This window comes from Theropithecus gelada, chromosome 7b (genome assembly GCF_003255815.1).
Source record: "Theropithecus gelada isolate Dixy chromosome 7b, Tgel_1.0, whole genome shotgun sequence".
Lineage (NCBI taxonomy): Eukaryota > Metazoa > Chordata > Mammalia > Primates > Cercopithecidae > Theropithecus > Theropithecus gelada.
Genome location: NC_037675.1, coordinates 75389912 through 75416170, shown reverse-complemented (window position 1 = coordinate 75416170; position 26259 = coordinate 75389912). Strand labels below are relative to the sequence as shown.

The 26259-nt window shown below is 43.2% G+C and overlaps 2 protein-coding genes across 4 annotated transcripts in view; one reads left to right on the top strand and one right to left on the bottom strand.

The window, feature by feature from the left end:
* Positions 1–134: 134 nt before the first annotated feature.
* Positions 135–23330, top strand: ALDH6A1 (aldehyde dehydrogenase 6 family member A1). 2 transcript variants are annotated; one of them, XM_025392037.1, is made up of 12 exons: positions 135–287; positions 7944–8006; positions 10564–10638; positions 10812–10973; positions 11202–11280; positions 11679–11981; positions 14210–14331; positions 15628–15817; positions 16322–16503; positions 17845–18024; positions 18285–18383; positions 22742–23330. In XM_025392037.1, exons 1-12 carry the CDS (start codon positions 234–236, stop codon positions 22844–22846), a joined length of 1614 nt encoding a protein of 537 aa, XP_025247822.1. In that variant the 5' UTR covers positions 135–233; the 3' UTR covers positions 22847–23330. The 2 variants fall into 2 exon arrangements, with proteins under 2 accessions (XP_025247822.1, XP_025247823.1); XM_025392038.1 differs by having other exon boundaries at positions 181–287; positions 10812–10934.
* The window catches only part of BBOF1 (basal body orientation factor 1), a 46305-nt gene continuing 37159 nt past the window's right edge, over positions 17114–26259 (bottom strand). Inside the window, exons 11-12 of one of the 2 annotated variants that reach the window (XM_025392036.1) lie at positions 26104–26218; positions 17114–18517 (exon numbers count right to left, since the gene is read on the bottom strand). In XM_025392036.1, the coding sequence (XP_025247821.1) occupies positions 18506–18517; positions 26104–26218 (127 nt within the window). In that variant the 3' untranslated portion in view covers positions 17114–18505. Of the gene's footprint in view, positions 18518–25285; positions 26219–26259 lie in introns of those variants that run through there. The other variant, XM_025392035.1, reaches the window with a different exon arrangement.

The window sequence follows — 26259 nt, the reverse complement described above, 5'->3', positions numbered from 1 at the left end:
AACGGCATTGGCTGAGGTAGGAGAGGGTGCGAGCATTTTCGCTCCTGACCAATCACTTATCCCCAGGACTGGGGTGTGAGAGGAGGAATCAGGTGGTAGGACTAGTGATTGGCTGAAGAAAATAGTCCTCCCCACCAATGAGGACGCCCGGCAGGATGGAGGGCGAGGCCTGGCAGCTGTAGTGCGTCTGAGCTGTAGAGGAGCGGGTTGCGGAGCTAGGGTGGCCGAGAGCCATGGCGGCGGTAGTGGCGGCGGCGGCGGCGGCAGTGCGAGCCAGGATCCTGCAGGCGAGTGAGGGTGGCGCCAAGGCACCATGAAGCTAGGAATTGGATCCTTTCCGTCCGCTCCCTGAGCCATCCTCGGGCGGGACCACCTTCTTGGCCCAACCCCTTTTTGGCCGGACCTCCTACCTAACCTGTGGGCCCTGTCCCATGCCCAGCCCTCACTTCATACCCTCCCTCGTCCCGGATCCAACCCTGGGCTGTTACCCTTGGCCCTCTACCCTTTTACTCCTAAGCCTCCTCTTTTCTGGCTCTCGCCCACTCTCCTTCTCCAGCTCTGCCCGCTCCCTGCTGTCAGTCTCTTGCCCTCATCTCTCCATCCGCCCACCGTCTTTCCCTTTCACCTCTGCACCAGCGTTCTCTCTATCCCCCAGAAACTACTCTTTTTGGTAATTCTGTCCCCTGCCTTGAGCGTCCACGTTGCCATTGCTCCCTTCCCCCACCCTACTTCACTGTCCGTGGTGATCCGAGGTAAGAGGGAGGGGGAACGCGAGGGGCGAGGGTCAGTGTATGAACTTTGAATTTTCTTCTAGAGGTGGACTCTAGATTTTCACCAAAGGCAGCCATTTACCGAATTATTTTCCCTAAGTGTGGCTCTTTGTATTTTCCATAGACTGGCTGTCCCCTTTCTTGCCAAAACTTTCAGTGAAACTTTCTCTCAGCCAAGTTAAACAGTTTACATAGATAGGGCACATGTACATAGGGTAGATAAGGGCACACAGTTAACGCTACCAGTATGTTCCATGTACGTTCAAGGTACTAAACATTTTCAAAACAGGTGATAGAAAGTGGGAGCCAGGTAAGACAAGAAGTCTAAGTTCCCACCCCAAATCAGCTCTTCTAGTGCCACACACCCTCATCTCTGCACTTGGGGGATTGAGTCCTTTCTGAAGCCAACCTAAGGAGAAATGGTAAAGTTACAGGAGTTGCATGCCTGAGGCCTGTAATCTCCAACTCTGTTTATAGTCTTTCCCCTGTTCATGGCCTACCAAGGATTTAGAGTATGAGGCAAGATTTACTGCAGGCAAGAAACAATCAGCAAGAAACAACAGTGCCCTTCTTATTCATTACATCCAGTCTGAGAATTTCCTCTGTATTGCTGCGCTTTTAGGTAATATTAGTATTCACCAGGTTTCCGTGAGTTCTAGTACAGAAACTTGGGCATTTTCAAGATTCTTGGCAGAGTCAGCAAAGATTCACGTTTAAATATGCTATTTAATGGGGACGGTAGAAAGGATGAATTTGAAGGGTTTGTCAGATGGTCTGGCCTCACTCATATTTCTTGCTGTGATCCTTGTTCTGTTCTAGTATCTTTTTTTAGTAGCAGGAAAACAAAGTTTCCACCCTATATTTTTCTTACCAACTTCTTGAAATCTTTTACTGAAATTGGTTTTTTTCCTTTGCCTCCTCTTCCCCTCCCATCACAATGAGTCATTGAGAACCTTAAGAAAGTATTTTGTTCTTTTCCATCAAGGAGAAGAATCTCTCTTTCCTTGTACTTTATTTCAGAAACAGACACTATGTATTTTCTGATTCATTTGGAGAAACTTCTGAAGTGACCTAGAAAAGAACAGATAGCGTAATCCTCAGCCAACTAGGAGTTGTAACATGAAACTTTGATTAAAAGTTTGATAAAAAGTAGCCTAGAGGCCAGGCACTGTAGCTCCTGCCTGTAATCCCAGCACTTTGGGAGGCCAAGGTGGGTGGATCACCTGAGGTCAGGAGTTGGAGACCAGCCAGACCAACATGGTAAAACCCCTTCTCTACTAAAAATACAAAAATTAGCCGGGTGTCAGGCGACTGTAATCCCAGCTACTCAGGAAGTTGAGGCAGGAGAATCACTTGAACCCGGGAGGCAGAGATTGCAGTGAGCTGAGATTGTGCCATTGCACTATATCCTGGGTGACAGAGCAAGACTCCGTCTTTAAAAAAAAAAAAAAAAAAAAAAAAAAAAACCCTGGATTTTGGCAGCCATGAATATTAGAGAACTATCAAGAGGATTTATAGAGAGTTCACGTTTTCAATTATTTTAAGTATTCAGCTTATTTTTCTCTGCTATGAAGAGTAGTCAAACTTAACCTAAAACCTCTTTCTGTTCCTTGTGATATTATCACTCCCATTCAGAGATAAAGGAATGTTTGAGACAGGGTCTCGCTCTGTCACCCAGGCTGGAGTGCAGTGGTGCAATCACAACTGACAGCAGCCTCGACCTCCCACGCTGAAGTGATTCTTCCACCTCAGCCCTCCAAGTAGCTGCGACAACAGGTCGTGCCCCCATGCCAGCTAATTTTTGTATCTTTTGTGGAGACAGGGTTTCACCATGTTGCCCAGGCTGGTCTTGAACTCTTAAACTCAAGCGATCCTCCCACCTCAGCCTCCCAAAGTGTTGGGACTACAGACATGAACCGCTGCACCTGGGCAAGAAAATTACTCTTAAAAAGATGTAGTGACTTGCACTTTCAGTGATATGGTTACTGAACTAGTAACTGATGGGGCTGAAAATTCAGAACTTAAATCTTGCCATCTCTTTCTATGTTAGGCACTGACATAGGCTTACAGTGAAATGCTCACTGAAAGTTCCTTTATTGTACTGCAATAAGTGATAAACAATAGGAGTGTTTATTCTTTACCAAGTTGCCGAAGGAGAGACCCAAATACTTAATATTTTGTCCTTTTCCATCAAGGAGAAGAATCTTTCCATGTACTTTATTTCGGAAACGGACACTATGTATTTTCTGATTCATTTGGAGAAACTTCTGAAGTGACCTCCACAGGGATACTGTGGAGACCTAGGGAAAGAGCCAAATGTTGTAGGACTAGCAGGCCATGAACCAGGAGGGGAGGGAGGCAGGCGGATCAGGAGGTCAGGAGATCGAGACCATCCTGGCTAACATGGTGAAACCCCGTCTCTACTAAAAACACAAAAAAATTAGCTGGGCGTGGTGGCGGGCGCCTATAGTCCCAGCTACTCAGGAGGCTGAGGCAAGAGAATGGCATGAACCCAGGAGGTGGAGCTTGCAGTGAGCCGAGATCGCGTCACTGCACTCCACTGAGTGCAGGCAGGTCTCAAATTCCTGAACTCAAGTGATCTTCCCACCTCAGCCTCCCAAAGTGCCTCGGCCTCCGAAAGTGCTGGAATTACAGTGAGCTACTGTGCCCAGCCAACTTTTTTTAACATGTGCCTATGTAACATCCAAATAGAGATGTGGTAAAGATAATTACGTGGGTATCACCTGAAGAAGAAAATTCTGGCCAAGGACTAAAGAGTTGGGCATCATCAGGATCTAGATAGTTAAGCCATAGGAGTTGATAAAAATCACCCAAGGAGCATATACAGAATGAGAAGAAAAGAAGGCCTAGGACCAAGCCTTGGGAAATTTAAAAGAGTTAATGGCGGCCTGGCGTGGTGGCTCACCCCTGTAATCCCAGCACTTTGGGAGACCAAGATGGTCAGATCACTTGAAGTCAGGAGTTCAAGACCAACCTGGCCAACATGGTGAAACACTGTCTCTGCTAAAAATTCAAAAATGTGTTGGCTCACACCTGTAATCCCAGCACTTTGGAAGGCCAAGGCAGGCAGATCACTTGAGGTCAAGAGTTCGAGACCAGCCAACATGTTGAAACCTCATCTCTGCTAAAAATACAAAAAAGTAGCTGGGTGTGGTGGCGCATGCCTGTAATCCCAGCTACTCAGAAGGCTGAGGCAGGAGAATCACTTGAACCTGGGAGGCGGAGGTTGCAGTGAGCCAAGATTACACCACTGCACTCCAGCCTAGGTGACAGAGCAAGACTCTGTCTCAAAATAATAAAATAATAAAAGCAAATTAGCTGGGTGTGGTGGTACATGCTTGTGGTCTCAGCTACTTGGGAGGCTGAGGCAGGAAGATGGCTTGAACCCAGGAGTTGCAGGCTGCAGTGAGCTATGATCATGCCACTGCATTCCAGCCTAGGAGACAGGACAAGACCCTGTCTCAAAAAAAAAAAAAAAGCATATACCTCTTCATCCAGTCCACATATATTGATTGTGCACCACTGTCTCAGTCACTTTTCCTGCATGGAGCTTGCGGGCTACCTTCTCCTTAGGTTGAGTTCAGTTTTGTAGGTTTGCTATTAGGGAGTTGAGACGTTCTCATCTGATGGTTTCTATGTGCTCTGAAGTAAGAAAAACAAAGTCAGCTCCTGAAAGTGGAAGAGAAAGTAGTAGAGTTGGGAGTTCTAAGATAAAGTTGTGGAATAGCAAAGAGTGAAAACAAATAATAAGTGTTTACTTATTATTTATAGAAATGGAGTCTTGTTATGTTCCCCAAGCTGGTCTTGAACTGGGCTCAAGAGATCCTCCTGCCTCAGCTTCCTGAGTAGTTGGGACTACAGGCACAAATCACCATGCCATTATTTACAATGACATAACAATAAGATTTAATGAGTACCAACTTTGTGCTAGCTACTTTTCTATAACTGGACAGTCCTGATCAGTTATAATTTTTAACTCTGTGAAGTAGGTGAACAAGACAGATGCAGTGTCAACCCTCCTGAAACTGAGAGTCTTTATGGGTAACAGATAAGTACCCAGGTGCTATGGCTTGGGTATGGTTGGTCTGTCTCCACCAAAACTCATGTTGAAATTTAATCTCCAATGTGGTAGTGTTGGGACCTAGTGAGAGGTATTTTGGTCGTGGGGGTGGATCCTTCATGAATGGCTTTGTGCTGTAGTGAGTGGATTCTTGCTTTTGAGACTGGATTAGTTCCCATGGGAATGGATTAGTTCCTGTGTGAGTGGGCTATAAAGCCAGGATACTGCCCCCCGCCCCAGTTTTGCCTCTTCACACAGGTCTGCTTCCCCTTTGATCTTCTCTGTTACGTTATGACACAGGACAGAAGCCCTCGCCAGAAGCTAGGGCCATCCCTTGAAATTCCCAGCCTGCAGAATCATGAACTAAATAAACTACTTTTCCTTATAAATTGCCTAGTCTCAGGTATTTTGTTATAGCAACACAAAACAGAGTAAGACCCCAAACAATTACAACACAGAGAGATAAGCCTGAAAGGAGAAGTATTGGCTGCTTTCAGAGGATAAAAAAGGGCCTCTTAACCTAGTTTGGGGTAAGAAGCAGACAGCAGTGGGCTTCTATTTTATTCAGCAGTTATTTACTGAACACCTACCCGGTGCTATGTTGGTATTGGGAACATAGCTATAAATAAGACATGGTGGGCTCCAGGAGAGTGTCAGTGGTTTGAAATGGCTTTGGTAGGGAATAGGAGAGCAAGCAGATGAGGTATTTGGAAGGACTATCTGCTGGACCAAAGGACCACCATCTTTTCCTGGGCAGTGCTGTAGGCACCCTTCATGCAGCCCTATACTCTGTGGTTAACAGAGTCCCTTTTCAGGCAAGATAAAAGATTATTAGATTGCAGCTTTCCTTTATATCCCAGTCCTGAGTATTTTAGTTTGCTCATTTTGATTGGCTTAAATATTTCTTAAATCAACTTTGATAACATATATATAGGCTGGGTGCAGTGGCTTACGCCTGTAATCCCAGCACTCTGGGAGGCCAAGGCGGGTGGATCACCTGAGGTCAGGAGTTCGAGACCAGCCAGGCCAACATGGTGAAACCCCATCTCTACTAAAAATGCAAAAAAAAAAAAAAAAAAAAAAAAAAAATTAGCCAGGCATAGTAGCAGGTGTCTGTAATCTCAGCTACTCAGGAGGCTGAGGCAGGAGAATCACTTGAACCCAGGAGGTGGAGGTTGCAGTGAGCCAAGGTCATGCCACTGTACTCCAGCCTGGTCAACGAGAGCAAAACTCTGTCTCAAAAAATAAATAAAAAGAAAATTAGGCCAGGCACGGTGGCTCATGCCTGTAATCCCAGCACGTTGGAAGGCCAAAGCAGGTGGATCACAAGGTCAGGAGATCGAGACCATCCTGGCTAACACGGTGAAACCCCGTCTCTACTAAAAATACAAAAAATTAGCCAGGCGTGTTGGCAGGCGCCTGCAGTCCCAGCTACTCGGGAGGCTGAGGCAGGAGAATGGCGTGAACCCGGGAGGCGGAGCTTGCAGTGAGCCGAGATTGTACCACTGCACTCCAGCCTGGGCGACAGAGCCAGACTCCGTCTCAAAAAAAAAAAAAAAAAAAAGGAAAGAAAGAAAATTAGCTGGGCATGGTAGCAGACACCTATAATCCGAGCTACTTGGCAGGCTGAGGCAGGAGAATCGCTTGAGCACGGGAGGCAGAGGTTGCAGTGAGCCAAGATTATGCCACTGCACTCCAGCCTGGGCAACAGAGTGAGACTCCGTCTCAAAAAATCAACTTTGATAACATATATACAGACTTTTTTTTAGTGAGTTACAGTTTGAGAGTTATCTTGTTGAAACTGATCCTCCCTCCCTATTTGCTGATTTTATCCCATCAAATATCTATCCAACACATTTTTTCCTATAATTTACCTATGGCATTTCAATACAGCTTTATTAAAATAAAATTGACATAAAACAATCTGTACTTATTTAAAGTATGCAGTTTGATAAGTTTTAACATTGGTATACACCTGTGAAAATAGCATCACAATCAACATAATGAACATATGTCCATCACCCCAAAAAGTTTCCCTCTTCATCCCCAGGTAACCACTCTTCTACGTTCTGATATTACAGATTTGTTTGCATTCTCTAGTATTACATAAGTAGAATCATACAGTATGTACTCTTATTATCTAACTTGTCTCTTGTCATAATTATTATGACTGTTTATATTGCATGTATCAGTAGGTCATTCCTTTTTTTGCTGAGTAGTATTCCAGTGTATGAATATACCACATTAATTCCCTTATTCACCCATCCAATGATAGACATTGGGTTGTTTCCAAGTTTTGGGATACTACGAATAAAGTTCTTGTGAACATTCATTTTGCAAGTACATATAAGGACATAATTTTAATTGCATTTGGTAATAAACTATTTGATTTATATTTACATTTATTTTATTTATTTTTATTTTTTATTTTTTTGAGACAGTGTCTCCCTCTATCTCCCTGGCTGGAGTGCAGTGGCACAATCATGACTCACTGCAGCCTCACCCTCCTGGGCTGAAGCAATCCTTCCACCTCAGCCTCCCTAGTAGCTGGGACCACAGGCATGCACCACCCATGCCTGGCTAATTTTTGTATTTTTTGTAGACAAGGTTTTGCCATGTTGCCCAGGCTGGTCTCAAACTCCTAGATTCAAGTGATACACCCGTCTCAGCTTCCCAAAGTGCTGAGATTATAGGCGTGAGTCACCATGCCCAGCATATTGATTTTATATGATCTTAAATTCAGTACCTATTGTGTTAGATACCATGCTAAGTATTTTCATATTGTTAGATTTATGGTACATTTTGCCAGGCCCAAATTAGGAAAACATAATGACAAAAAGATTTTTTTTTAATCAGTACTATCATGGACATATAGGACATGATTATTATGGTTTATTGTTCGTTCATAGTTTGCTGTGTCATAGATTCATATCTTTTCTCTTTAACGGCTATATGGCCTTTGAGAGAAACATCAAGTCCTTTTCCATACCCCCACAGTAGCTAGTATAGTATTAAGCATATAGTAGCTATTTGCTAAATTTTAAATAACTTTCTGTCTCATTTATCAAAATAATCATTTTTTTGCCTCACAGGTTTCTTCCAAGGTGAAATCCAATTCCGCCTGGTATTCAGCATCTTCATTCTCTTCTTCAGTGGTGAGTTTATATGGCATAGAGGTTGACTTCTGAGAAGGAATTCAGTATAGTTTTTGGGTATCTCTATCTTCTTTACATAATTGTCATCACAGTGTATTTGAAACTTTCTATCTTGGTTTTCTTATCTAATATTAGATCTACTATATTGTAAGCATTATCAATATTGCAAGATGGTCTTTATAGTTATAATTTTAATGGCTGCAATAATATTCCATCAAATAGATATAGCCCGAATTAACAGTTTCCCTATATAACATTTAGGTTGCTTCAGTTTTTCAATATTATAAAACAAATATTTATTTATATAGTTTTTTCCTCCTTTTGGATTATTTCCCTCCTGAAATGGATTACCGTGTCAAAAGATACAAACATTTTCATGGCTTCTAGAGCTTCTGCTGACCCTGCCAGATAGTTGTCTTCTTCTTGACAACCTTTAGAGTGGTTTTTACAGATCAACTCTCTGTCAACCACTTCCAGCACCTAAAATCTAATAAATAAGGACTATTGCTCAAATTCTTTCCACACAGAAGTATGCACACACTGTACCACAGTAGATCACCATTTTTTGGTTCACAGACCGCTTTAAAAATTTAGTGTCCCAGCACTTTGGGAGGCTGAGGTGGGTGGATCACGAGGTCAAGAGATCGAGACCATCCTGGCCAACATGGAGAAAACCCGTCTCTACTAAAAATACAAAACTTAACTGGGCGTGGTGGCACGCACCTGTAGTCCCAGCTACTTCACGGGCTGAGGCAGGAGAATCACTTGAATTCGGGAGGCAGAGGTTACAGTGAGCCAAGATCTCACCATTGCACTCTAGCCTGACGACAGAGCGAGACTCCATCTCAAATTTAAAAAAAAAAAATTAGTGAAAGAGGCCAGGCGCGGTGGCTCACACCTGTAATCCCAGCACTTTGGGAAGCTGAGGCAGGTGGATTGCCAGAGCTCAGAAGTTTGAGACCAGCCTGGGAGACACGGTAAAACTCCATCTCTACAAAAAATTAGCCAGGCATGGTAGTGCATACCTATGGTCCCAGCTCCTTGGGAGGGTGAGGTAGGGGGACTGCTTGAGCCTGGGAGGCGGAGGTTACAGTAAGTCAAGATTGTGCCACTGCACTCCAACCTGGGTGACAAAGTGAGATTCCATGTTAAAAAAAAAAAAAAAATTAGTGACAGTGAGCTATATCTCAGAAAAAAATACATAGAAACATTTTTTAAATCTTTTTTTTTTTTTTTTTTGAGATGGAGTCTCACTCTGTCGCCCAGGCTGGAATGCAGTGGCACGATCTCGGGTCACTGCAACCTCTGCCTCCCAGGTTCAAGCGATTCTCCTGCCTCAACCTCCCGAGTAGCTAGGATTACAGGTGCATGCCACCAAACCCAGTTAATTTTTATATTTTAGTACAGATGAGGTTTCACCATGTTGGCCAGGCTGGTCTCGAACTCCTGACCTCAGGTGACCCACCTGCCTTGGCCTCCCAAAGTGCTGGGATTACAGGCGTGAGCCACTGGGCCCGGCCAAAAATCTTTTGATCATAAAGGTAGTGCATGCTCACAGTAATTAACAGTCAGCTGGGCCAAAAACTCATAATAGCTGATCTTTGTTAACAGAGTTGCTGCTTTTTTAGTATAAACTTCACAATGTCGTGTTTCCACTCATGAAGTTCCACTGTGTGACTAGCAGGGAATTTCCCATTCTCAGCGAGATCACAGTATTGAGAGGCTCTGCCACATCTTAATATAAACTATAGACTGGGCACAGTGACTCACGCCTGTAATCCCAGCACTTTGAGAGTCTGACGTGGGTGGCTCACTTGAGCCCAGGAGTTCGAGACCAGCCAGGCAACATGGCCAAGCCCCATCTCTATCAAAAGTACAAAAAAATTAGCTGGGCATGGTAGCATGTGCCTGTAGTCCCAGCTGCTCAGGAGGCTGAGGTGGGAGAATCACCTAAGCCCTGCGGGTTGAGGCTGCAGTGAGTCATGATCACGCCGCTATACTCCAGCCTGGGCGACAGAGTGAGACCATGTCTCAAGAAAAAAAAAAAATAATAATAATAAGGGCCAGATGCAGAGACTTATGCCTGTAATCCTACCACTTTGGGAGGCCGAGGTGGGTGGATCACCTGAGGCCAGAAGTTCAAGATCAGTCTGGCCAACATGGTGAAACCCCATCTCTACTAAAAATACAAAAGTAGCTGGGTGTTGTGGCGGGCACCTGTAATCTCATTACTCGAGAAGCTAAGGCAAGAGAATTGCTTGAACCCGGGAATCAGGAATCGGAGGTTGCAGTGAGCCGAGATCACACCACTGCACTCCAGACTGGGGGACAAGAGGGAAACTTTGTCTCAAAAAAAATAAAATAAAATAAACACATACACACGCAAAATAGATAAGGATATTATGTGTCTCTTTCCTAGTGGTAACATTTCTAAAGACCAGAAGATTCCATTATCAACTTGTTTTCTTTCCTTTTGGTGCAAGGGAAAGAGAAAAGCAAAGCAATTAACTAATACAAAATTTCATGGTTTTTTGTTTGTTTGTTTGTTTGTTTTCAGCCAGCTGTAAAGCTCTTCATTGATGGGAAATTTGTTGAATCCAAAAGTGACAAATGGATTGAGATCCACAACCCAGTAAGCGAAGCTGCTTTGGGACTTCAACTTAGGAGCCTAGAATTCTAGGGACATGATGGGCAAGTAGGACCTGGGTGTCTATTGTAAAGCACATAGTGCTGCTTCTGTGACTAGATGTACAGTGGAGAAAGTGAGTCAGGGGCAAAGGATCATGTGCTTATTTTTCTCATCAGGCCACCAATGAGGTCATTGGTCGGGTCCCTCAAGCCACCAAGGCAGAAATGGATGCAGCCATTGCTTCCTGCAAACGTGCTTTTCCTGCATGGGCAGACACTTCAGTATTAAGCCGCCAGCAGGTCTTGCTCCGCTATCAACAACTTATTAAAGAAAACTTGGTATGAAATCTGAATGGTATGCTTTTCCAAACTGTCACCTAGGGCATGTTTGTCACTCTCACAAAGACCTTTGCAGCCACCCTCCCTTACTCTGCAGTATGCAGAGACATTGATCATGGCTGTCTCCCTTGTACTACATCTCCTCCAGTCTTATTCTTCCTTGGCTACCTGAGAATTTAAAAGAGGAACATTCTTGCATTAATTTCTATCTGTGTGTTTTCTCTCTAGAAAGAAATTGCCAAGTTAATCACATTGGAACAAGGGAAGACCCTAGCTGATGCTGAAGGAGATGTATTTCGAGGCCTTCGTAAGCTGGGAGCCCCTTATGGGACTTTTGGGAAGGAGCAAAGGAAGATGGGAGGCACAGATCTCAGAATGGGAGGTTGCTTCTTCCTTTATATAGATTTTGCCATCCCATTATATCTTTTTTAATGCTTGTGAAAAATGGCAGTATTCAGTATCCCTAAGACTGATTTACTTTACTCTTTACTCAAATGATCCTCCAGTGGGTATATACATATCGCTGTATTTTTCCCATTCAGAGAATCTCATTTTGCACAAACCCTTAACTTGGAAGGGCAAGTCAGTGTACCCTGCGCCCCTTCATTGGCCTGAGCCACTTCCTGTCCTCAGGGCTGAAGAGAACAGGACAAAGCTAACTAGTACACAGTGTGGAGAGCTGATGGCCTGACTTCTGTGTTCCAGAGGTGGTTGAGCATGCCTGTAGTGTGACATCCCTCATGATGGGAGAGACCATGCCATCCATCACCAAAGACATGGACCTTTATTCCTACCGTCTGCCTCTGGGAGTGTGTGCAGGCATTGCTCCATTCAATTTTCCCGCCATGATCCCCCTTTGGATGTTTCCCATGGCCATGGTGTGTGGAAATACCTTCCTAATGAAACCATCCGAGCGAGTCCCTGGAGCAACTATGCTTCTTGCTAAGTTGCTCCAGGATTCTGGTGCCCCTGATGGAACATTAAACATCATCCATGGACAACATGAAGGTAACGGCCCTTCTGCATATGGCTACTTAATCTGGCTACCAAAAAATCAAGGTGTTTAGTGATGATTGGATGTTTTAGGATAAGGAACCTACTTGTAAAGAGGAAAGTATTTACTCATTTTAACCTCCATGTTTGTTGATGATTTTGCCATCTTTGTGCGCCAAGGTAACCAACTAGGGAATAGCAGTGCTTCTTGCCCTACAGTATATATTGGGACACTAGAAATCTGGATTAGGGCTAGACACAGATAAGATTAAAAAAGAAACTTTTTTCTTCAATATGAAGAGAATACATGAGGATGTTTAACTCAGAGAATTTGCAGATCTCAGAGATACTGAAGGCCTTCCAATTCTTGTAATAATAGCTAATACTTAAATAGTGCGTCTGTGTGTCAGGCACTGTTCCTAGTGCTTTTTATCTATTAATCTTTATAATCACCCTTTGAGATAGGTATTATTTTTTCCATTTTGCAGAAGAGAAAAATGAGACATAGTGAAATCAATTAGCCCAAAGTCACAGTGCTAGAAACCGTCAAAGCAAGGATGTGTATACCCATCCAGGAAGGCTGACTCTGATTTTTGCTTTTAAAAACTATGCTATATTACCTCTCACATGAGAACACAGTAGTGTCTAAGTGTCCCAGTACATAGTCACCATTGAGGAAATATTGTTATTCTTTTTTTTTGAGATGGAGTCTCCCTCTGTTGCCCAGGCTGAAGTGCAGTGGTGCGATCTCAGCTCACTCTACCCTCTGCCTCCCAGGTTCAATCAATTCTCCTGCCTCAGCCTCCTGAATAGCTGGGATTACAGGCATGTGCCACCGTGCCCCACTACTTTTGGTAAAACTATTTAGTACAGATGGGGTTTCACCATGTTGGCCAGGCTGGTCTCAAACTCCTGACCTCAGGTGATCCACCCGCCTCAGCCTCCCAAAGTGCTGGGATTACAGGCGTGAGCCACCGTGCACTGCCTATTGTTATTCTTGAAGGACAAAAAAGAAGAGTTCAATATTCAAAGGCTGTTATTTTCGAGGAAAATAGGAGTTGCAGCCTTCAAAGTTAGATTAAGGCTGGGTGCAATGGCACACACCTGTGATCCCAGCACTTTGGGAGGCGAAGGCAGGCGGATCACTTGAGCCCAGGAGTTCGAGACCAGCTTGGGCTATGTGGCAAAACCCCTGTCTCTACAAAAAATTACAAAACTTAGCCAGGAATGGTGGCATGTGCAGGTAGTCCCATGAGGTGGGAAGACGGCTTAAGCCTGGCAGACAGAGGTTGCAGTGAGCCAAGATTGCACCACTGCACTCCAGCCTAGGTGAAACAGTGAGACCCTGTCTCAAAATAAAATAAAATAAAATAAAATAAAATAAAAGTTAGAAGTGGAAATTCTGGAGTAACACATGAGAAAAATCATGAAAGGAAAGAGGCTAAATAGAATTTATTTTTTATTTTTTATTTTTTTGAGATGGACTTCTGCTCTTGTTGCCCAGGCTGGAGTGCAATGGCATGATCTTGGCTCACTGCAACCTCTGCCTCCTAGGTTCAAGCAATTCTCCTGCCTCAGACTCCCAAGTAGCTGGGATTACAAGTGCCCACCACCACGCCTGGCTAATTTTTTTGTATTTTTGGTAGAGACAGGGTTTCACCATATTGGCTAGGATGGTCTCGAACTCTTGACCTCAGGTGATCCACCTGCCTCACCTCCCAAAGTGCTGGAATTACAGGCATGAGCCACGGTGTCCAGCCGGCTAAACAGAATTTAAAAGATACAAGGAGAGAACTTTACAATGAGAATCCAGTATAGAAAAACAAACACAGGCCTGGCGCAGTGGCTCACACCTGTAATCCCAGCATTTTGGGAGGCCAAGGCGAGTGGATCACAAGGTCAGGAGTTCAAGACCAGCCTGGCCAAGATGGTAAAACCCCGTGTCTACTAAAAATACAAAAATTAGCCAGGCGTGGTGTCAGGTGCTTATAATCCTAGCTGCTTGGGAGGCTGAGACAGAGAATTGCTTGAACCTGGGAGGCGTCAGTTGCAGTGAGCCAAGATCGCACCACTGCATTCCAGCCTGGACAACAGAGCAAGACTCCGTCTCAAAAAAAAAAAAAAGAAGAAGAAAAGAAAAACACAGGAAAACTTCAAATTCATAACAGTGGGGAAAGGGGAAATTTTCCGTGTTGAGAATCCATTTGCTCCTTTGTGAGTGATCATTTATTTTCTTCTTAAAGCTGTAAATTTTATTTGCGATCATCCGGACATCAAAGCAATCAGCTTTGTGGGATCCAACCAGGCAGGAGAGTATATCTTCGAGAGAGGATCAAGACATGGCAAGAGGGTTCAAGCCAATATGGTGACTTCTTATTCCTTTTTTCTCCAATCTTTGTTCTATATATGAAAATTACCTAGGAACAGACCTTCAGCAGAGAGGCCACTCATCCCACTCCAATGTCAGTGTTTCTTTTATTTTTTTGAGACAGAGTCTCTCTGTCGCCAGGCTGGAGTGCAGTGGCATGATCTTGGCTCACTGCAACCTCTGCCTCCCAGGTTCAAGTGATTCTCCTGCCTCAGCCTCCTGAGTAGCTAGGACTACAGGCGCTGCGCCACTGCGCCTGGCTAATTTTTCTATTTTTTTTTCAGTAGAGATGGGGTTTCACCATGTTGGCCAGGATGGTTTTGATCTCCTGACCTTGTGATCTGCCCGCCTCGGCCTCCCAAAGTGCTGGGATTACAGATATAAGCCTTACCATGTCCTTCTGAATGTCTTCTCTTTAATCATGAACCTTTAGAGGAGTTTCATTCTAAGTCACGTTAATCACTTTTTTTTGAGACAGAGTCTTATTTTGTCACCCAGGCTAGGGTGCGGTGGTGCCATCACAGCTCACTGCAACCTCCACCTCCCAGGTTCAAACAATTCTCGTGCCTCAGCCTCCCAAGTAGCTGGGATTACAGGTGCCTACCACCACACCCGGCTAATTTTTGTATTTTTAGTAGAGATGGGGTTTCACCATGTCAGCTGGTCTCGAACTCCTGACCTCAAGTGATCCGCCCACCTCGGCCTCCCAAAGTGCTGGGATTACAGGCATAAGCCACTATGCCTGGCTCTTGAAATTCTATATCAAGAGGTCTACTTTCTGTTTTGCCTTTCAGCTGGTTACTGGCATTATTGCTATAAGGCTGTAAGTTCTCTCTCTTTTTTTATTTTTTTAACATTGCTCTTCTTATAACTGAAAAACCCAGCAGACAACAAATTCTTTCCTTTTGTTGTTTTTGTGTTTTTTGTTTTTGTTTTTGTTTTTTGAGACAGGGGTCTCACTCTGTCACCCACTCTGGAGTACAATGGTGTGATCTTGGCTCACTGCAACCTCTGCCTCCCAGAATCAAGGGGTCCCCCTACCTCAGCTTCCCAAGTAACTGGGACCACAGGCTTGTGCCATCATTCCTGGCTAATTTTTTGTAGAGATCGTGTTTCACCATGTTGCCTAAGCTGGTCTTGAACACCTGACCTCAAGTGATCCTTCCCACCTCAGCCTCCCAAAGTGCTGGGATTACAGGCGTTAGCCACCATACCTGGTCCACTGCTTAATTTCTTAGCTTAATTGTATTTGGCCAAGGAAGATTCCTGTGCTTTTCTGTATTTTTTTTTTAGGGAGCCAAGAACCATGGGGTAGTCATGCCAGATGCCAATAAGGAAAATACCCTGAACCAGCTGGTTGGGGCAGCATTTGGAGCTGCTGGTCAGCGCTGCATGGCTCTTTCAACAGCAGTCCTTGTGGGAGAAGCCAAGAAGTGGCTGCCAGAGCTGGTGGAGCGTGCCAAAAACCTGAGAGTCAATGCAGGTAATCAATCACCTGCCTTGCTCCCTTAGATTTTGCATCTGTGGCACTAAGCTCTTGAGTTCTGTCAGTGGCCTTGGCCAGTGGGAACAATCATGTCTATTCTTGCCATTTCCTCTTTTTATATTGTACTTGTCACTTGGATTCATCTCATTAGCAGTGTTTTTTTGTTTTTGTTTTTAAAGGCAGAGGCTCTCTGTCATCCAAACTGGAGTGCAGTGGTGCCATCCTAGCTCGTGGCAGCCTCAAACTCTTGGGCTCGAGTGATCCTCCTGCCTCAGCCTCCTGAGCAGCTTGGACCACAGGTGTGCACCACCACCTGGCTAATTTTTTTATTTTTTGTAGAGACGAAGTCTCACTTTGTTGCCCAGGCTGGTCTGGAACTCCTGGGCTCAAGCAGTCCTCCTGCCTTGGCCTCCTAAAGCTTTGGGATTACAGGCATGAGCCCTGACAGCAGTCATAATTTATGTTAATGAGGACCTTAAATTCTTCTGTGTTATTTTACAGGAGATCAGCCTGGAGCTGATCTTGGCCCTCTGATCACTCCCCAGGCCAAAGAGCGAGTCTGTAATCTGATTGATAGTGGAACAAAGGAGGGAGCTTCCATCCTTCTTGATGGACGAAAAATTAAAGTGAAAGGCTATGAAAATGGTAACTTTGTTGGACCAACCATCATCTCGAATGTCAAGGTGAACAACTTTTATTTCACAAATATGAGAGCTGAAGGTACCTTAAAGGCTATAGAATCTCATCCCTCTAATTTATTAATCAAAATACTTAATGACTAAGACTTCATCTCTTGCCAGGATTGATCAGTTATTTTATCTGGAGTCTGAATGGGCCTCCCCTTCTAACTCCCAACCAAACTCTTTCCACTATACCAGCAGTCTGCAAACTTTCCATAAAGGGATATTTTCAGCTTTACAGGGATATAGTGTCTGTTGCAACTAAACTCTGATGTTGTAGTGTGAGATCAGCCATAAACATTGGGTGGCTGTGTTCCAATAAAACTTTATTTATGGACACTGATATTTGAATTTCATATCATTTAATATATGATTAAATATTTTTTTCAACCATTTAAAAATGCAGAAACCATTTTTAACTTGGGGGCTGTACAAAAACAGGCAGGAAGCCACATTTGGCCCACAGGCTATAGTTTGCCAAACACTATCTTATCTTATACTGGTTTGTTAATGTTTTCTCTCCTGTGTCCCTCTTGCTGCCTAGCTTATGGCTACTGTAGTGTCTCAATCAATATATCAACCACCCGATATTTATTGAAAGTGACAGAAATAATTGACTTGTCAATTTTTATTTATCAAAACTTTGAAAGTCTCTCAGCTAACATGAGTTAAAAATTGAGGTAATGAGGCGTTTTTTGAAATTCATATAGCCCTAGTATAATAGTGAATCATCAAGTGTTGAATGTAAGTGCAGTAGAAATTATGAAATCTCTTGCCACAGAACCATACAGAAAAATCCGTTTACCAGCAACAAACATTAATTGCATGGTGAAGGATGTTTTGAGTATCTATGACCTGATATCAAAATATAAACATACAGACTTTTTTGGGAGGCAAAGGAGTGAATAAGAATGGACTGTTTATGTTATAGAAAACAGCATTGGGTTTCTATAAAGAGAAAAATTATCCTGGTATATTTAATATAGATTGGATTTATAAAAAATAAATTTTCATGTAACTTTTTGATGACAATTGGATGAAACAAGTTGTTCAGGTATTAAAAAGGAAGCTAATGATGGGTCATGAACTAAAAACACAGTCCCTTAAAAGAAGTGTGGTTATTGTTGATAGGAATTCCAAGTTGTTTATATGATTGGTAACTTGGAAGATGGAACACAGTTAAGAGAGGACTTTTTTTAAAATAAGTGATTTGAAATGAGAAGAGATTACTAATATGAAAGTTGTCCATGTAAATGATGTGTAGTAAATGAAAGTATCAAATAAGCGTAAAATACTCAGAATCCAAAAAGCTGACTTCTTTTCTGGATGCATCACTCCTGGCAGCCAAATATGACCTGTTACAAAGAGGAGATTTTTGGTCCAGTTCTTGTGGTTCTGGAGACAGAAACATTGGATGAAGCCATCCAGATTGTAAATAACAACCCATATGGAAATGGAACTGCCATCTTCACCACCAATGGAGCCACTGCTCGGAAATATGCCCACTTGGTGGATGTCGGACAGGTTTGTGAACAGAATTTTTAAGAGATTCTTATATCCATTTACTATTTCCTAAGAGGAAACAGTAAATAATGGTGAGTCATTGGTTTAAGATTGCCCCCATGACCTCCCACATTGCCCCATTTCTTCCTCAGGAATGAAAGTTCATGGGGTAAAGGACAGGGTGGAAGGTGGGTATTTAAAACTGGTCTCTGATGGCGTTGTGCTTCTAAATGGAGAGTTCCTTTGTCCTTAGGGTATGACATGGATTTGTTCTGTTTTAGGTGGGAGTGAATGTCCCCATTCCAGTGCCTTTGCCAATGTTCTCATTCACCGGCTCTCGATCCTCCTTCAGGGGAGACACCAATTTCTATGGCAAACAGGTAACTTTTGAGTTAAAATTTTTGTCTTTTCCCTTAAGAAATTTTCTTAAAGATATTCAGGAGCAAGGATTCTGCAAGGAAGGGCCTGCCAGCAGCTTCTGTGGGGTCATAATCAGTGCTTCTCAGAAGGTTCCCTAAAAAAGATTTAAAAGTTAACAAAATTTTGCCAAGCTGCTTCTTCCTGAATAATTCAAAGCAACAAAGTTTTGAGGTAAGAACATGGGGAAGTCCAAGCCTTTGTATATGCCACTTCCTGAGCGTGTGACCCTCTTCGCCATCTCTCCCCTTTCATCTGACTAACTCCTAATCATCTGTCATGTCTCAATTTAAAGAATGAGCTCCTCCAGAAAACCTCCTCCAACTGCCACCAACCCTCCCTCAGTGCTGGGTGGTGTGACCCCAGTGTGTTCCCATTGCACATAGTTTTTCTGTAATAGTTATTCATTTACAAAAAATGTTATTGAGCACCTTCTTTGTAGCAGACATTATTATTATTATTTTTTTTTTTTTTTTGAGACGCAGTCTCGCTCTGTTGCCCAGGCTGGAGTGCTGTGGCATGGTCTCAGCTCACTGCAACCTCCACTTCCTGGGTTCAAGCAATTCTCCTGCCTCAGGCTCCTGAATAGCTGGGACTACAGGCGCCTGACACCATTCCCGGGTAATTTTTTGTTTTTCAGTAGAGACAGGGTTTCACCATGTTGGCCAGGCTGGTCTCAAACTCCTGACCTCGTGATCCACCCGCCTCAGCCTCCCAAAGCACTGGGATTACAGGTGTGAGCCACTGTGCCCGGCCTGTAGCAGGCATTATTTTAGGCACTATGAATACAGCACTGAACAAGAAAAGTAAAGCAGATCTGGAACCAAATTGCCTGTGTTCAAATCCCAGCTAGCTGTCTGACTTTGGGGGATACCTTTAATTTTTTTTTTTTTGTTTTTGAGACAGAGTCTCACTCTGTCACCCAGGATGGAGTGTGGTGGCACGATCTCGGCTCACTGCAACCTCCATCTCCCAGGTTCAGGCAATTCTCCTGCCTTAGCCTCCAAGTAGCTGGGATTACAGGTGCCCACCACCACACCCGGCTAATTTTTGTATTTTTAGTGGAGATAGTGTTTCACCATTTTGGCCAGGCTGCTCTCGAATTCCTGACCTCAGGTAATCCACCCGCCTCAGCCTCCTAAAGTGCTAGGATTGCAGGTGTGAGCCACCGCACCTGGATACCTGCTTTATGCCTTAAATTTATTCATGTATAAAAAGAATAACAACAGTACCTATATATTTAATAATGTTGTAAGTATTGAATTATCACTATTGGCCAGGCATGGTGGCTCACGCCTGTAATCCCAACACCTCGGGAGGCTGAGGCAGGCAGATCTCCTGAGGTCAGCAGTTCGAGACCAGCCTGGCCAACATGGCAAAACCCCCTCTCTACTAAAAATAAAACAATTAGCTGGACGTGGTGGCGGGCACCTGTAATCCCAGCTACTCTGGAGGCTGAGGCAGGAGAATGCTTTGAACCCAGCAGGCGGAAGTTTCAGTGAGCCAAGATTGCAACACTGGACTCCAGCCTGGGCAAAAGAGCAAGACTCCATCTCAGAAAAAAAAAAAAAAGAATTATTACTATTGCCACATCGGCCAACAGGTACATATGTCCTAAGGCAGGAAGAAGCGTGGCACATTCAAACAGCAGAAATGGGCTGGGGCACAGTGAGCAAATGAGAAGAAAAGGAAAAAATGAGGTTAGAGAGGCAGGCAGGGGTTGAGTCATATAGGGCTTGCCACGTAGAGAATCCCTCATCACACTATAGTTGTTATTTACTTATCTGCAGTACCTGGCACAGAGCAGGCTACCTAAACGTTTGTTGAACAAATAGGCTAGGGGAAGTTCTTTGTAATCCCATAGGACTAGAGCCATTTTGAAACCTTCATTAATAAATTACATGTTTTGCTATACAAGTTTTCCCTTTTATAGGTTAATTTTTTTTCTGTGCCAGCTGTGTGCTGCCAGAGGGTAGGGCATGTGGGGCTTTTTTATTTTATTTATTTATGTTTGGGTTATTAAAAAGTTAACAATGGGATTGCATAGCATTATGACAGTGTGGCCAAATGATTAAGAAGTCAACACTTTGGTATTTGGAGGTTGATTATCTAATTTGTATATTAGTCACAGCTTTTGGTTTTTTGTTTTGGGTTTTTTGTTTTGTTTTCCTTTCTTTATGAGACGGAGTCTTGCTCTGTCGCCCAGGCTGGAGTACAGTGGCATGATCTCGGCTCACTGCAACCTCAGTCTCCAGGGCTCAAGCAATTCTCCCGTCTATGCCTCCTGAGTAGCTGAGATTACAGGCACGCACCACCACGCCCGCCAATTTTTGTATTTGTAGTAGAGACGGGGTTTTGCCATGTTGGCCAGGCTGGTCTTGACCTCCTTACCTCAGGTGATCTGCCTGCCTTGGCCTCCCAAAGTGCTGGGATTACAGGAGTGAGTCACTGAACCCGGCTTAGTCACAGCTTTTGTAAAAATGACTAATTTGATACTAGTAACATTTCTTTTAAGCAAAGCAGAGTACAACTATTGTTTAAAAATTGTTGCCTGCCCACCCTCTCATTTATTTATTTTTTTGAGATGGGAGTCTTGCTCTGTTGTCCAGGCTGGAGTGCAGTGGTGCAATCTCAGCTCACTTGCAACCTCCACCTCTCAGGTTCAAGCAATTCTGCCTCAAGCTCCCAAGTAGCTGGGATTACAGGCACCGGCCACCACACCCAGCTAATTTTTTTTTTTTTTTTTAATAGAGACGGAGTTTCGCCACGTTGGGCCAGGCTGGTCTCGAGCTCATGGCCTCAAGTGATCTGCCTGCCTCAGCCTCCCAAAGTGCTGATATTACAAGTGTGAGCCACCACGCCTGGCTGCACCCCCCAATTTAATTATTATAAATTACTCTGGTAATCTGGTAAAATGTCATTCTAGCTTGCTAGTAATTATGTAAGTGTTAAATCTGCAGAATGTATTATTCTCTTTTGCTCAAGCCTACTCTTATAAAATAAACTATATCTAGCCAGGTGCGGTGGCTCACGCCTGTAATCCCAGCACTTTGGGAGGCCGAGGCGGGTGGATCACAAGGTCAGAAGATCGAGACCATCCTGGCTAACATCTCTACTAAAATACAACAAATTAGCCAGGCGTGGTGGCAGGCACCTGTAGTCCCAGCCACTCGGGAGGCTGAGGCAGAAGAATGGCATGAACTCAGGAGGCAGAGCTTGCAGTGAGCTGAGATCACACCACTGCACTCCAGCCTAGGCGACAGAGTGGGACTCCATCTCAAAAAAAATAATAAAAAATAAAATAAAATAATCTATATCTATCTATATAGAGAGAGAGTTAAATATGTTGAATTTTTGGGCTTACATGTTATAGGTAATTTTAGAAGTGAATTTGTATAATGTCAGATATTTTACTTTAGATATGTAAGATACTTTGGGTTTGCCACTTCAATATAGAGCTCATGATCTCTGATAATTATCAGAAATGGCCGACTAGGCACAGTGGCTCATGCCTGTAATCCCAGCACTTTGGGAGGCCAAGACTGGAGGATCACCTGAAGTCAGATGACCAGCCTGGCCAACATGGTGAAACCCCGTCTCTACTAAAAATACAAAACTAGCTGGGTGTGGTGGCACACACCTATAATCCCAGCTACTCAGAAGGCTGAGGCAGGAGAATCACATGAACCTGGGAGGCAGAGGTTGCAGTGAGCCAAGATCACACCACTGCACTCCAGCCTGGGCAACAGAGAGAGACTCCTTCTCTAAATAAATAAATAAATAAATAGCCTACTATGTAATGGCTGGGGGCACGGTGGCTCACACTTGTAATTCCAGCACTTTGAGAGGCCGAGGAAGGCGGATCACTTGAGGCCAGGAATTCGAGACCAGCCTGGCCAACATGGTGAAACCCCATATCCACTAAAAATACAAAAATTAGCAGGTGCCTGTAATCCCAGCTACTTGAGAAGCTGAGGCAGGAGAGTTGCTTGAACCCAGGAGGCAGAGGTTGCAGTGAGCTGAGATCATGCCACTTCACTTCAGCCTAAGTGAGAGAGCAAGACTCCATCTCAAACAAAAAAGAAAGAAATACTAGTTTCAGCATAATAATGATGGCTAAGGTTTGATTGTTTACTATCTGCCAGGTATTATGTTAAATGTTTTAGATCAATTATCTTATGAACAATATATATTGGATTCTGATTGCATTTCTCAGTTAGGAAAGTGAGTAGCACTTTATAATACCTCCTTCAAAAGCTAATTAAAAGAAGAATCATGAAACCCCAGAAATATATGCTAACTTTTTTTCTGTTTTCCTTAGGGCATCCAATTCTACACTCAGTTAAAGACCATTACTTCTCAGTGGAAAGAAGAGGATGCTACTCTTTCCTCACCTGCTGTTGCCATGCCTACCATGGGCCGTTAGACACAAGTTTGTTTAAGACTCAGTCCATCCTGAGTAATTTCCCTTTATTTTTGAGCAGCTTCATTTGTCAGCTTTGCTCAGATCAGATCTATGGGACTGGACTACACTGTAACTAAAATCTTCCTCAGGACTATTAACCCCAGCAAAGTTTCTATAGGGAGCTGCCTAGTGTAACAATGAAACCAGATTTTTCACTTGCTCTTCATACATTTTTGAGGTAACTGTTGTAACTATGAAATGCTTATCTGAAATTAGTGCTTAAACCTGATTTCTAAAAATTATCCCCTTTTCTGATGATTTGAAGGGGAGAAACGCCAGTGTACGTAAAGAAAATGTTCCGGCCAGGCGCAGTGGCTCATGCCTGTAATTCCATCATTTTGGGAGGCCATGGTAGGCAGACTGCTTGAGCCCAGGAGTTGAAGACCAGCCTGGGCAACATGGCGAAACCCTGTCTCTATTTTAAAAAATTGAAAAAGTAAAAAAAGAAAAGGGAAAATTATTTTTTTTAAAGAAAATGTTCCAATAATTGCAAGAAGAACTCTTAGATGGGGAAACAGGACAGAAATAACTCACTGTTTTTGGTTGATCCTCAAACATAGCACTACCTAAATGCCACTGGGAGAGACCTCCTGCAAAGCTTTCTTTAGCCCCTCTTTTATCCCACAATACACAAGATATAATCCATTTTTATATATCCCAAAGTTGTGGCAACAGCTTCTTTCTTTTCTGCTCAATGCCACTTTGTTTCCTAGTAATTCATGACCACTATTAGTTCTATCATTGTCACTGTTCCTGCTTCTTAAGATCACTTCTCAAGGATACCTCAGTAAGCAATGGATACATCAAATCAACTTTTTGTTATATGTGCCAAGTACTAACTTTCAGGGTTCTCTTCAGCAATCATTAATTAATGCTTCAGCCATTAATTCAGATGCAAATAATTTTCTTTTTTCTTTTTTTTGAGATGGAGTTTCACTCTTGTTGCCCAGGCTGGAGTGCAATGGTGCGATCTCGGGTCACCGCAACCTCCGCCTCCCAGGATCAAGCGATTCTCCTGCCTCAGCCCCGCTAGTAGCTGGGATTACAGGCATGTGCCACCACGCCCAGCTAATTTTGTATTTTTAGTAGAGACGAAGTTTCTCCATGTTGGTCAGGCTGGTCTCGAACTCCTGACCTCAGATGATCCACCTGCCTCGGCCTCCCAAAGTGCTGGGATTACAGGCATGAGCCACCGTGCCCGGCCAGATGCAAATAATTTTCTTTAGAAAATTATTTCAAAAGTTATTTTAGGTCCAGAAATCAAGGAGTGTTCCAACCATGAAAATGGGTAAGACACCTGCCTTAAGCAAATCTAACCTGCTATTACTTGCCAAATTTTATATATTCTTTTCTCTTGCCTGTATTTCTAATTAGTGATTTTTTTAATAAAGAATTCTTCATGTAGAGCAATTGACTGGGCCTAAGAAATTTCGAAGCTTTTCATGACATCAAGTGGTTAAAAAAAAAATGCTTTGACAGTCTTCTGCCATTAGTTCAACTGCCTTTATGCTTCTTCTTTTTGGAGACGGCGTTTCGCTCTTATTGCCCAGGCTGGAGTGCAATGGCGTGATCTCGGCTCACTGCAACCTCCGCCTCCCGGGTTCAAGCAATTCTCCTGCCTCAGCCTCCCGAGTAGCTGGGATTTCAGGCATACGCCACCACACCTGGCTAATGTTTTTGTATTTTTAGTAGAGACGGGGTTTCTCCATGTTGGTCAGGCTGGTCTTGAACTCCTGACCTCAGGTGATCCGCCTGCCTTGGCCTCCCAAAGTGCTGGGATTACAGGTGTGTGCCACCACCCCCAGCTGCCTTTATGCTTTTTGTTTCTTTGATATATCTAAACTTAAGATCAGAACAGAAATTCATGTGCCGAACAGAATGGATTCTTTTTGCAGTACCATCCCAATTGAATCCTCTCTTTATTTTCCTGCGTCCTTACTAGTCACTTTGATAGTGCTAACTAACCTACACTATGGGGGTTATTCATGAATTAAGGATGATTTAAAAAAAAAAATGCCTTGAAAATGTTGTGTACCCTGTGGATCTGAGGCTTATTACTACCACCTGGCTGGATAGAATGTCAAAACCTTCAATCACTTAAGGTGACTGGAACTTTTGTAGAATACACTTATGACCCTATTGGGCCTTTTTTTTTTTTTTTTTTTTTTGTGCTTTCCTAAAGATGAGGCAATAGAAATTTATAATTTGAGACTACAGTGCCCGTTGTTTTAGCTCTTATCACAGCTGGCAACTGGTAGTGATTTTTTGTTGTTGTTGTTGATTTTGTTTTGTTTTGTTTTGAGATGGAGTCTCACTCTGTTGCCCAGGGTGGAGTGGAGTGGGATGATCTCAGCTCACTGCAACCTCCGCCTCCTGGGTTCTCAATCTCCTGGCCTCATGATCCACCCGCCTCGGCCTCCCAAAGTGCTGAGATTATAGGTGTGAGCCACTACTCCTGGCCCTGGTAGTGATATTTAATCCAATCCAACAACTATAGGCTGGGTTAAATAAAAGGTCATTATTGTCTATATTCCAAGTGGAATTAAATGTAGTCACAGAGACTCCTAACATTTTCCTTATATTTAAGGGAAATCACTTCTAAAAAACACACTAATCAGAATTGTGCTGTTCAGAGTTTCTTATTTCTTAGATGAAAAAAACTCATCAGTTATATTCATGTGATCGCAGCTAAAAAGTCAGTATTTTCTTTTTTTTTTTTTTTACTCTAATGTGGCTTCATTTGAAATTTCTCAGATTCTACATTGTACTAATTGATTATGAATAACAAATTATAAATAAAAAACTCTTAAAGAGAAAAACTTGGCTTAAAAAAATCATTTCATATTTCCTTATAAGCCTTTGTCCTCTAGGTTGTACTGACTCTGACTTCCCACCTGTGATGGAAAGCCAAGAGTCACAAGGTCACTATGTTTACTCTTACATAAAAGATAGTACACATTGTGGCTAGGCTGCTTACTTCAAAAGGCAACCTATAGGTTTCCACACAAACAGAGGCACACATTTGCATTTGCATTAGTATAGTATGCATTTGTATGGATATTGATTTAAAAATTTATGTAATCTGCTAATGCTATTTATTACTCATTCCACTGATCCCTGAAGTCTCTTAACTAGTAGAGAAAATAACTGATTTAGCAAGAAGCAACATGGGGAAGGGTGACAACAATATGTATTGTTTGATAAGAGAGACTCCTTACTGTGTCAGACTCTTGAGGTCCTTTTGGAATAGTGGGTAGCACCACTTTACCAGAAGAGTCTGATATTGGAATTTGCTGGGTGATGAAGATTTTATCTTGAAGCTTACTTTCATCCCTGTAATAATGACAAAATAACAGAGCCATCAACAACTGTAC